Consider the following 13081-nt stretch of genomic DNA (forward strand, 5'->3'; position numbering starts at 1 on the left):
TCACAGGCACACTCTGCTGCTCATGGCATGCATGCCTGTGCTAAGGATTGGAATCCAGTCCCTCATGCTCACAAAGCAAGCACTTCACTGAGTAAGCTACCTCTCAGCCCTCTGGGTTTGTATTCTTACAAGAAAGTTCTGTTATGACACAGATTTGCTGCCCTAGTCACACACAGACCAGCACTGTGGTACTGGGTTGTTGCAAGAAAAAGTAATTTTTGTTGCATGGTTGACTAACAAGGAGCTAGGCTCTTGGAACTACCTCCACTTGGCGGTAGCAGGGAGCTAGGAAGGGAGAGGGAGGCAACTGCTCTTTAGGTGGATGGTGCAGAAGTGGGGTCTTGTGGTGTATGGTACAAGCAGAAATGAGCATCACACCACTTTCTGAGTCACAATTATCTAGGGGAAGGTCCTGTGCTGCTTGGAGGCTTGAGGATTCTGAGCTTGTGACATCAAAAGGTCATTGACTGGACAGCCTCACTTCTGCACATATCCATTGCTACAAAGCTGATTCCAAGCTGCTCTCGAGAGGATTCCGAGTGCATTACATGAAAGACAACTTAAGAACTTTGCTATTTACGGAATTTGTGTCCAAGGCTGCAGCTGCGTTCATTCTCGGTGTTTTTCTTTTCCTCCTTACACACAAAAGCAAATACACACCCAAGTACAAATCCATGATCAGGTCCACCTATTCCTGCACATCGCTAGGTCAGTCTGAGGTTACCAGTGTGTGGTTAGTTTATTGAAATTAACTCAGGATTAAAACAGAAACTTGGGAAAGTATGAGAAAGGCAGAGAGCTTCCCATCCTTGGGTCTGGTTGGAGTCTTTGCCAGCCCAAAGTTACGAATTCTAGCACAATAGATAATGTTGGCTGTGAAGGTTCCCTCTGTACAAACACATTTTTTTTTAAGTGGAGCTTTTTCAAATAAAATGTTAAAATAGGAGTCTGCTATAAGTGTATGACCTTTGAGTCTTTCTCTTTTCCTAGTGAAAACTCCCAATTTTCTGGGAATCTCAAAAACAAGACTGTGGACTTGGTTTACAGTAAAAAGTCTTATCTTACTTATACAGCCAATGTGGCCCATGGATTTACCTCATTAGCTGAAATCCTATTGAATAGCTCACTTACCAAAGAGGAAAGAATGAACAACTCTTGAGATGTAAGGACTGTCTTTGTAAATGGCAACTCCCACACTTGAATACTCACTACCCTTCCCCAACACACCTCTTTCTCCCTCATGCCCATGGTAAAGCCAGGCTTCTTGCCTTCTCATCCCAAAATTCTTTACTTCGGTGCAGTCAGCAATCTGGCTTGACCTGGTCTCTAGGCAAACTCCTCAGCTTGTGTGTCTGAGTCCTGCCCTCACGGCCTCTGGTAGAATAAGGCCAAGGAGAAATTCTTGGGCACTTTTCGGTACATTCCTCTGAGGAAGCAATAGCTGGTTTCTCTGCTTTCTAGCTGAAAGTGTTGAAACTCTGCCACTGTTTTGGATAAATAATCTCTGTTGCCTCGGTATATCTTTTGTTCTGGAGTTTTAAGCCTTTGTTTGTTTGATCTGTTCCCTGTCTAAGGGCCTGATATCTTATCAGTTTGTACTCCTGGACTTCAGAGTTCCTTGTTGTGTGTTGCCTCGCAAGTAGAATTGCTGATAACATAACGATTTAAAAAATATTTATTTTGGTTTCATTTGTGTGTATGTGCATGTGTCTCTGTGTGTATGCACATGTGTGCAGGTGCCTTGGGAGGCCAGAGTGTTTGATCACCTGGAGCTGGGGTTACAGGAGGTTGTAAACTGCCTGATGTGTGTGCTAGGAGCCACGGAGCCATGTCTTCTGCTCCAGGTTGTAACTTCCTATTGAGACACACTGACAGGGCCTGGGGAGGTAGCTCAGTGGCCAAGTGCACTAGCTGCTCTTCTAGAGGGTCTGGGTTCAATTCCCAGCACCTACATGGTGGGTCATAACTGTCTCTACTGGATTTTTCTTACCTCTGTAGATGTATACATGTTACATAGACATATATGCAGGGTGTCTCACCTGCATATATATCTATGTAACATGTATCCATTGGCATCCTCATCTGTGGAAACACATAAAATAAAACACAATATTTAAAAAAAGACATAATATGTATGTCTGTGTCTATGCTTCTCTATGCTCCTCCCCCATGGGAGCAGAGCATACTGCCCTGCCTGCATGTTAGTGTCTGCACCAACAGGGAAGTCCCCCTGAGCCTCAGTGGTCAGAGTTTGAACTGGACACAACGGATTAAATTATTAACTTATTGAATTCAATATCTAGACTCCTTTCTTTCCCAAGAGGTGGCACTGACTCCAATCCCAGCCCTCTAAATTTCATAGTCTTTCTGGAGAACAGCTCCCATCCTGAAACTGTTAAAGGACTGATGATGAGTCACTCCAGTCACTGAACAAAGGCATTCCTGCCACTCAGGAAATTCCAGGGGTTTTCAAACTGTTTGCCAAGAATCAGAACAAAGCCAGAAATATCCTCGTTAAACCACCAAGCAACTCACGTCGCAGCTCCGAGTTTGCAAAATCACACCTGCCTTCCTTTCTTTAATGAAATTACAGTGACACTGACATGAATGCCACTATCTTAATGCTGATTAGAAGCTTTGATTATAAATTATGTCTTTAATCACTAGGAAAATGGGAACTAGGTGGATATAATGAAGATTGGTGAAATGAAACATTCTGAACACGGGATTCGAGGAGGAGAAATGAAAATCATACTTTTGGTGCCGGAGATGTATGTAGCTCAGTGGTAGAGTGCTTGCCTGCCATGCACAAGGCCCTGGCTTTGCTCTCCAAGACCCCAAGACTTTCCTTAGGGTGTGTGTGTGTGTGTGTGTGTGTGTGTGTGTGTGTGTGATGGTGGAAATGTTGAAGAGTGCTACAAGCAGACATCTGCAGATAGGTCAAACTCACTTGTGACCATGTACTCCTGGGGACAATTAGACGGAATCTGCCCTTCCCTGCCTGACCATTCCCTCCTTTGCTGGGGACTTGGTTGATGCAGTTTGACAGATGAGGATGCCAATGGATAAACCTGGTAAATGAGAGCCAAAGGGGAAAGAACTAAATTCAGTTAGAATGCAGGACCGTCCACACATGAAGGTGTGATTTTGTGCTCTTGAAAGCCTATAGATGCAGAATGGGGGAAGGGTTGAAGCCTTGTGTAAGTGCTACTGTGTGTATTAGTGCATCGTGCGTTACAGCATACACACTGCAATATGTAAGATTAATACCCGGGTCTCATGTGAGTTACAAGAGGGTCAGTCTGAAGGACAGAAGGCTCTCAAGTCTGCCACTACCTGTTGTCGAATCTTGGCTCCTTTCATTTTCATCTCTCTGCATGATAACCCTGGAGGCATGTTCAAGTAGTAGTGACAACCTCTTTGGATAGGGTTAAAAAAAGATGAAGACTGCCTTTGTACAATTTTGGCATGAAACTCTGAACCAACTGGGACTCTCATTTGATAATTCTCAAAAAAAAAAAAGCAAAATGTAAGAAAGACAAAAAATGTTTTATTATATATTTTGTGTGTGTGTGTGTGTGTGTGTGTGTGTGTGTGTGTGTGTGTGTGTGTCTTTGCCTCTTCTCTGTCTCTCTTTCTGTGTTTGTCTGTCTGTCTGTCAGTGCATAAGTAAAAGTCAGAGGGCAACTTGCAAGAATTCAGGAAGGGACAATTCCAAAGTCAAGGTGATAGTATGGCCATCTTCCTTCCGAAACTTGTAGAGGAGTCTGGCCTTGCCTCTCTAGCTCTCTGTGGTTTGCTGCTGTAGAGAAGTGATGATGTCCTCATAAATTAACTGCCACCTGTTTGAAAGCCAGACTAACCATATGAGAATAAACAGAAGTTGACAAGCATGCATATGTCATACATTCAAGGGAGACATCTAGAGCATCAGCAAGTGACTGTCAGAGGAGGCTCTGGGTTTTAGCTTGTGTGTCATCTTCAGTGATGAGTACATTTTGAGAAAAGTGACAAGTCAGGAAAAGAAAGATTTTGGTTCTCTGCAGACCCAAATAATAATTTGGGGGAAAAGGCAAATGACTATAGACAAAGTCTAATTAGTGGTGCCAGACTGCTTAAATCCCCCAGATCCAGCTCCAGGCCAATTAGGGTCTTGAACTACTTGAATGGTTAACCTTTGTTCTCCAGCAGAGAGCACAAGGCAGGGCACCTTTTGTCTTTGACATCAATGTCCTTCTTTGGGGCAACTGAGAAGCTGTGCTGAGAGCTCAGTTGTATACCTTACTTCTTGTCCTTGGTTCCTCCATCCTTCCTCTGTGAGGGAGGCATGTGTCTGGTCTCTCATATTGGCAAACTTTGGTTGTTCCTTGGTTGATGCCTGTGTAGTCTCCGCCTTCATTGTCATACCACATTTCCCTCAAATTACCTTGGTCTTTGTAGAACTATCTTCTTACAGAACACCAGTCACATTGGATCAGAGGCCTATGCTTATGCAGTTTATCTCAACCATTGACACTAGGGGTGGGTGACCTTGCATCCAATCATGGTTATACTCTTTGGGCTGCTGGTTAGGTCTTTGGAATAGGGACGATGCAGTCCGCGTCACCCTGCCTGCCTCGTGTGACTATATTTTATTTTTGGACCTCTTACAGGACACTTCCTTTGGTTTTTGAAGACCCTTTCTTACGGGAAGAATTGAACAAAAAGCCTTACACTTTACAAGTTTGAGCTGATCTATTTTTGCAATCAGCTCCATTTCCCCAGTGCCACAGTGCTTCAGGACCCAGCACAGCATCTTGACATTGTGCACAGAGCGTGATCATTTCTCCCTGGCTCTCTGAGAACCCTTGATTCCTAGAATTGTCTCTGAGGCTTTATTTTTGGATCTGGCTTTTATGGGACTTTATGAAGTGATATGGCTATGTCTCACCTTTAGAATGTGCTTGCAGCTGCTGCCATCTTTACTCTGGTGCATTTGGCTCTAAATACGTTTTGTGTCAAAAGAGTTGGCACCCTGTGTTTCTCTTTTATTCGTCCTTTGAATACAAAAGTTCAATTTATTGCAAGCCAGGTGCAGCCATGTTTACTGAGACAAGGACAGATTGGCCAAGGTAACAGCAGACAACACCCTGGGGGCAGTTTGGCCATGTCAGTGGCTTCAGGGCACCATGCTCTGTGGCTAGCCAAGGGTTAGTTTTAGATGAGAAAGGAAAATTCTACTGGCATCAGATAGATTGACAGGATGTGTTAGTCTAGACTAGTAAATTGAAGAAAAAAATAAAGAGATAGACTAGTCTCTGGTTGTTTGAACTTGGGCAAGCTTCTTAAGCTTCTCTGTCATCACCCAGGCATAGGATTTAAGTGTGTGCTTTATGTGTATCGTGGGGGTTGGAAATGTTCCTAGCACAGTTCCAGGCACACAGCAGCTAACTGTCCTTTCTTATTATAAAGAATTCCTATTATTTTCTCGGTTTATTCTTTTCATTACTTTATTTCTCAATGGGTTTCAGCATCATTTTCCTTTTGAGAGTATCTAAAGGTCAAGTCTGAGAAAAGGGAAGAAACTAAGTATGCATAGGAAAGTAGATGGAACTCTGATCAAGCATGATTTTGAAAAAATGGCTCTTGCTGAGTACTCATGGGATGTTCCACGTTAGCACTGACTATGTTGGATACTAGGAAAACAACCTCAACTAAAAACCAATTAATAATTTGCTTGGCAAAACATCAAAATTGTCAATGAGACAGGCCATCAAAATAGCTTTGGCTATAAACATCTACATTCCTAAAATAACACTTCACTCTCAAATCCCTCAGCATCTACCACCACCCAGGATGCAAGACTTGCTTCCTGACTTCATTCTATTTTTCCAGGCAGTTGAGAATGAAACAAAATGTTAGTTATGCCACTTGATTGTCATTAAAATCATCAAGGGGTCTTGTTAAGCCAGATACTGAATCTTAATCTGAGAGTGGGCTACAGATTGAGAATCTCCATCTCTGTAAATTCCAGGAGATTACCATGAAGTTGATCCAGGAACCACTGAGAGAGTGTTCCTTAACCCCCAGCCCAGGCAAAGTGCTATAGAACACAGGGCATTTGCAGGTGGCTTTAAATCCAGGCACCTTCCTTATCAACAAAGTTCTTAAACAAACAGTCCCTGAGAGTGGGCATTTCCATGTACTGCTGTAATTATGTGTAGGGGTGTGGAGGGGGGGATGTGTGGACATGAGTGCAGGTGCCTGTGGAGGCCAGTGGTATTGGATCCCCTGAAACTAGAGTTAAAGATGTTGTGAGCCACCTGATTTGTGTGCTGGGAACTGAACTTGGGTCCTCTGGAAGAGCAAGTGCTCTTACCTGCTGAGCTATCTCTCCATCTCCCTCTTTCTTAAAGTGCAAATCATCAAACCTACCTCATTAATATCACTGAAGAAATTTAACATGTTTGTTAGTCTTTTGTTCATTATCTAGCATGTATTAATAAAAATATGAGTCTAGTTATTTATTTTACAGTGGATTTTCATAAATCATATAAATATTGCTGGGAGGCCTGGAAAACCAAGTCTTACCAGGAAAATCCTACACTATTGCTCATTTAAGTGACCAAAACACTTGTCAGTATTCCACTAGAATTCTGCTTCAGAACTCCCAAGTTGTGGGCTCGCTTGGGCTTTGGCTCAGTGGTAATGCACTAGCTGTCATGTATGAGGCCCTGGGGTTTGATTCCTGCACAGCAAAATAAACAGCTAAGCAAGAATAAGATTTCCAAGTTTCTTTCAAGTTGACAGATATGTGTGTTGGGGAGGGAGAAGGAGAGGAATCCTTTTATTATATAAGTTGTTCCTCCCCATCTCTCACTAGAGAGTTGCATGATGAGTTAGGAATTTTATCCTCATCTAATTTTGTAGAGGGCAGTGCAGAGGTCACAGCTAGGGTGTAAACCCTGAATATTTGTAATGCATGAACATTCAACATCTGGCCATAATATCGTCTTCTTGTACTCAGAAGCAGCCATGGTAAGTATCCTCGTGGCATAGGATCACACAAACAGAACATCATAAGCATGTAGAACCTAGCACCTGGTTCCCAAAATTAAAATTCAGTATATCTAAAGTAGATCTGGCGCATGATCCTATGCATTTTAAGATAGGAGATGCTGAGACATATTTGAAGAAATTCAGAGGACAATTTAGAAAGGAAAAGACAGTGCGCAAACTCAGATCTGAGACTTAACTAGCTGAGTGGGTGGTAGCAAATTTTGCAGTCTCCTTAAGTCCTGCTGCCATCTATGCAGAGATGATCATGCTTAGCATCGAGCTGCTCTGGACTGTAGCTAACATATGAAAGGTGCCTAGCATCAGGCACCTAAGTGCTCCTTCCTGAACATCAAACAACAGAAGTGGGTGGCTAAGGAAGCCCAAGAGCTTGGAGGTAGAAGTGGACAGTATTGAAATGAAGCCAGCTGGCTCTGCCAATTTATAAAGCTTATTAAGCACCGAGGAAAGAAAATTCTCTGAGGATTATGCTAAAGTGACTGATTAGATCGCTGCTGTTGTCTTTAGATCCCGAACATTCTAACTCTTTCAATAGTGTCTGACAACATTGAAACAAATTGTTCCATCTCATCTATTGAGTCAGCAGGCTCTCATTTCTGCTGTGCCACTACATTAATTTTCCATCCACTTTAATGTGACAAGATAATGTCCTTTCATGAAAATATTAGACACTTTAGTAGAGCATAAATGTGACCATATTAGCTCACAACAACACAGTCGGCACCATTCAGTAAGAGGGTAGAAAGCCCTGTTTAAAAAGAAAATGTTAAATGTTACTATTACCACAGATTTTTAGTTAAAAGGCCAGAATATACTATATAAGGACATGTTAACTGAATTTTTTCAACGGCTTTTGGCTATCATCTAGTTTCTTCAGCAATTTTAGAATATTCCATTCTTTTAGCAGTATGTTCGTTCCCATTTTACCATCCTGTTTCTAATTTATGTGCTTAAAATTAGTAATGTGGCTATTAAAAAGAAAACCAAAAAAATTCTATGTTATTCTTGAAGCTCCATGATGCTAGTGGAGTTCGCAGGAAAAACACAGTCGGTGGCCCACACTTGCACAGCTGTTAAGCAGAGCATAAGAGTGTTTTATTAATTCCTTAGAGTGGTGTTCCCCAAGGACAGTGGTCAACATTAATTAAACCATGCCAGAAACTCCCAACCACAACTGCTTCTGTGAGATGTGATGAGGTGCTTAGTGAGAATTCTCACTGGGAAATTCAGTGGGTGAAGAAAACTGATGCTCCTATTGTGTGCATAGTACAGACCTTAAAGTCTGTACTCTGCAGGGTCACTGGTGTTGAAACAGCTCATTGCCCTAGAGAAGCAAGGTTTCATGTGTGCAGTTTGTTAGGCACAAGAAAATGGCCTCTAGGGAGGACTCTTGCTTCGGTAGCCTGTGTGCCGAGGTGGAGGGAGACTCTTGCACTGTGCCCAGAACACAAGAAGCCGGATGCCACAGATGAGCACTGGGACTGGAGAGATGACTCAGCAGTTAAGAGCACTTGCTGCTCTTCCAGAGGACCCGGAAGTGTTCTGCTGTGCACCACTAACAACGTAAAAAGCATTTTCTTCGGGTACTTGAACATGCAAACACAGAACAGCTGGGATCTTCCTCGAACTGTGCCAGCACAATACCTCTGGTAGATCATGCTGCCTGTGGGCTGTGTTCCGGCTCTGGGTTTCCTATTGACAACGAGCAATTAATTAGTCACACACTGAGCCTCTGGGGGCAGTGCAATTTTCAAAAATATAAACACTTCTAGATAGTCTCAATAATGATCTCATGAGATAAACATTTAGTCGAGTATATTTAAATGTAATAGCAATAATGGTGTGGTTTTGAACTACTGGAACTTCCCCTGTAGGTTGGACCTCGAGGAACCATAAGAGATTATCCGGGTTTCAGCCCATCAGTGGATGCCGAAGCTATCCGGAAAGCCATCAGAGGAATTGGTGAGTGAAGTTTTGCAATTCCTTTGTCAGTGTTGAAGCAAGCCAGGAACATTCCTGAATAAAAAGCCGGTTGGCCCAATTTGAATCCTGAGTTAGAGAAGTTTTCAGGGGACCTTTTAAAGTGTGAAGTGATGAAAAGTACAGGGGAAGTGAACTTTAGTAAATAAAGCATTTATGATGTTTACTTAATTAAAACCGAACACCATCACAGCTCCTTCGAACAGTCATCACCGTCATAACCACAAATCATTACAGATACAGTCCCTGATCATTCTTTCTAGGTTTTATTTCGCCCCATTACCTAGAGAAAATCACCTTTCTAAATTAGACTTTACACTTGTGGACTTTCAGTATCACAGTTCCATACATGTGTACACTCTGTTTTCTATAGTTTTAACTGGGTAAAACTGGAGAAGTGCACTATACATCCTTTAGCCATTTGTTTTTATCTCTTAACATAATGTTTTTGAGATTTATTCCTGTTGATATGTTTAGAGCTCTAGATCATTAATTTTAACTGCAGAGAAGTCTATTGTATATTATATCATAAAATGGGAATGTTGATGAAACATTCAATTTGCCTATAACTCTTTTCTATTACAGTGTAAAAGTCCTTGGCGAATGCTCCTGATTTAACTCCATTGTGCACATTTGCTAGTATTTCTCTAGGACATTGTTAGACCCCCGAAAACTCAAGTATCCGGGGTCTCAGGCCAGGTTCGCGGTCACCCCAATCACCAGGCGGATTCGAGAGCTTGCTGCAAACTGCACGAGGCTTTATTGTAATTTAACGAACTAACCCCATGTTAGCTCGGGCCTTTCACCCACCCGCCATGGCGGGCAGCTAGAAAAGACGGCTCCTAAGGTCTCCCCAAAGATCTTATAGGGCAACGTAAGGGGAGTGTCTAGGGGTACGCACAGGCTCATGATTGGTGTGCCTCCAGGCTTGGAGGGCTTGCCCTGTGTTGATTGGTCAACTGGTTGTTATGGCTCATAGGCCCTCCCAGGGTGGTTGCTATGCTCTCTACGTCATTGTCGTGCGCTTGTCCGTAAAGCACACCCAGGGTCGTAAAGCATAGCGCCACCAGCTAACTTCCGATTGGCTCCTTGTCATGAGACAGGCATCTGACTTTCTAGTGACTAACTTCTGATGGGTTCCTTGTCACGAGACAGGCATCTGACCTCTACGTGACCAAGGCAGGTTTATGGCAAGCATGTGTTCGGCTGTAATGGCTGCCAAAAGGGAGCTGGTTCCTTCATTCCCCCATTTTCTTTTTTGTAAATTCCAATCATGGAATTGCTGTCTCTCTAGCATCCCCATCAGGGAGTGATAGATACTGGCATCCCCATGCAAGGGAGTTCCCTTTGACTTAGCATTTTAACCAGGGAAAATGGACGGCGAAATTCTTTTCCAAACTGCTTCCTGCTGACTTTGGGACGAAGTTAGGGACCCCAGAAGGTTGAAATGCTAGTCAAAAGCAAAAAGGAATTTAGGCAATGGGGAATCCATCAGGGGCTTCTGGTTAGCAGACACTGTTGCAGAGACAGGGGGTGTCCATATCAGCTGAACTGGTTCACATCCATAGCAAGTCTAGGGCTCGCAGTCTATTTAGAACAGCCTGTAGTCCGCAACTGATACTCAGATGTCTGCCAGAAGCAGAAACCTGTTTAAGACATATTTAAACTAGGAACAGAGGTTAAAGCTTATTTATTGAAGCCCACAGTGTAGAAAAAGCAGATATTTGGATATCTGTTTAAACAGCAGGAACATACTTAGCAAAAACTACAGATTTGGGCTATAAGCATGTACATTTTTCTTCTGTCCAGAGAGCCAGGTATGGATTGGACAGAGGTGCCTTTGGCCTGATGAAAAGCCCTTTAAGTTTGTACTTAGATGACAACCAAAATAAACTTAAAAACTTTGAACTTGTGCCTGAACAGTAGATAGTTACTATTTTATCAGCTAACATACTGACTAGTCTATAGTGGATCTGACTGCCTGATGCTGTCAAGCTGACAACCAGTAATATTTCAGAGATCTGAGAAGGGTATATTTTGTCCGAATCTACTAAAAAGTGACAGAAGCCAGTTAGAAGCCAGTCTATATACAGTTAGCCAAACCCAAGTTTCTCCATTACTGTTGGAGGCAGCTGTCTCAAAGAACAGCAATCTTCGCCAGGCCTATACTGTGAGAGTTTTTTTCTCTCTGTGGAAGAGGGACATGGAAAAGACTGACCTTGTTTTGTCTAGGCAAAGGGGTACAATCAATTTTCCAGTGTCCAGCAGCTTTGTCCACAGTCTCGGCTAGGTTCTGGCAGGCGGCAGGTATCACATCTGAGCATCTTGCTCACTGGTCCAGGTGCAGGAACTGGGTGCCTCGTAATCTTCTTTGGAGACTTTGGGTCACTGTCCGGATCTGGCAGTCTGTCTGACATTATAAACTTTAAAGATAACAATTTAAATGCCATATTCTGAAGATCTCTGAAGCATTAGAGGTCTGTTTTAATTACTTGCCTTAAGCATACAAGAAGCACACAGGTGGCTAGGTAATGTCTTATTTCTGTAATACAGCTGAACTTAAAACTATATAGAGCTACCTTATATTTTTTAAATAGTAGCTTAACTTCTTTTTGAGGTAGGGTTTTTCTGTGACTTTGGAGCCTGTCCTGGAATTCGATCTGCCGGACCAGGCAGGCCTTGAACTCATAAAGATCCATCTGCCTCTTACTCCCGAGTGGTGGGATTAAAGGCGTATGCCACCAACGCCCTAAACTTAAAGGCGTGTGCCATCAACACCCTGAGCTTAAAGGTGTGTGTCACCAACATTCTAAACTTAACTTCTGAAAACACAAACTGTACCGTCTTATATAGATCAGCATCTTTTATAAAACAAGAACTTTACATTGTCAGGCTTTGCTTAAGAATAATTCTAAATTGAAGCTCTTTAAGTACAAACTTTAATAAAAACAAACATTTGAAAACTGGTTTTAAAAAGAAATTTAAATTCCCTTAAGGTCTTTCTGTAATATATAGAAGCATTAACATTTTAAATCTTAATTGAAAAACTTGTTTCTAAGATGGTACCTCTAATTTCCATGGGGTCACCTTTAGTCAAGATGGCGGCTTAAGTATTCTTTTTTAACTTTAGCAAAATGGCGACTAGTCAAGTCATGTGACCAGTTGGCCATGTGCTGGCTAAACCAGGAAACAGAACATTTTAAAACAAATATATATAAATTACTTGAGAAATAAACAGGACTTTTTAAAACAGAATTAGCTTAATATGGTTAAAATTTTAACTTATATTACCATTTTTAAAATTTACTGTTTGTAGACATGAGAAACCATAGCACAGTTTACATTTTTTTTTCACTTGTAACAACCTTTTCTCTGACCTTCGACAACTTTCCTCTGACCTTCTACAACTTACTTTAACCCTCTATAATTTTCTGTAACAATCTTTTTCTCTGACCTCCAACAACTTGCTTTAACCCTCTATAACTTTTACCATTTGTTTTAACTCTCTATAATCTTTTATTTTATTTTTGACTTTCTTAGACATTCTTAGATAATTTTTTTTATTATTTAAGTCTTTTACATTTTTTTTTCAGTCAACATAAAAATTTTGTCAAAGTCCCTTTTACAATTCTTAATTTTAAGGCCCCCCCTTTTTTTTTTTTTTTTAGAATATCCGGATCAGGACAGATGGTTCACCTGCCTGAGCTAGCTCCATGTGCTCAAGGCAGAGAGACCTGGGGTGGGGGTGCTGCTGGTAACCCCAGACCCTTGGCCAATCCAGGGGTGGGAAAAAGACTCCTGCGGCCCCCCTGCATACCATGTGTGTGGAGCACAGAAAGACGGGTAGCAGATGGCGGCCTTGTAGCCATATTCCCCCAGAGCAGGGAAACAGCCATAACGGCAGCTGGGGCAGAAACAGTCCTACTGGGCATGCCTCAGACCCGCAGGTGGGGATAGAAAGGGGGTGGCGTGGTGGATCCTGAATTGAAAACCAATGATGATAACACAGAATAGACAGGAAAGAACAGACGCCAACCCAATCCGC

At 42.3% G+C, this 13081-nt stretch overlaps 1 protein-coding gene across 1 annotated transcript in view; it reads left to right on the plus strand.

The window, feature by feature from the left end:
- Positions 1 to 13081, plus strand: part of Anxa3 (annexin A3) — a 54090-nt gene that overhangs the window by 7880 nt on the left and 33129 nt on the right. Inside the window, exons 4-5 of the mRNA XM_035453057.1 lie at positions 8501 to 8619; positions 8931 to 9018. Coding sequence (XP_035308948.1) covers positions 8501 to 8619; positions 8931 to 9018 — 207 coding nt within the window. The remainder of the gene's footprint in view (positions 1 to 8500; positions 8620 to 8930; positions 9019 to 13081) is intronic.

Source organism: Cricetulus griseus, assembly GCF_003668045.3.
Source record: "Cricetulus griseus strain 17A/GY chromosome 1 unlocalized genomic scaffold, alternate assembly CriGri-PICRH-1.0 chr1_1, whole genome shotgun sequence".
Classification (NCBI taxonomy): domain Eukaryota; kingdom Metazoa; phylum Chordata; class Mammalia; order Rodentia; family Cricetidae; genus Cricetulus; species Cricetulus griseus.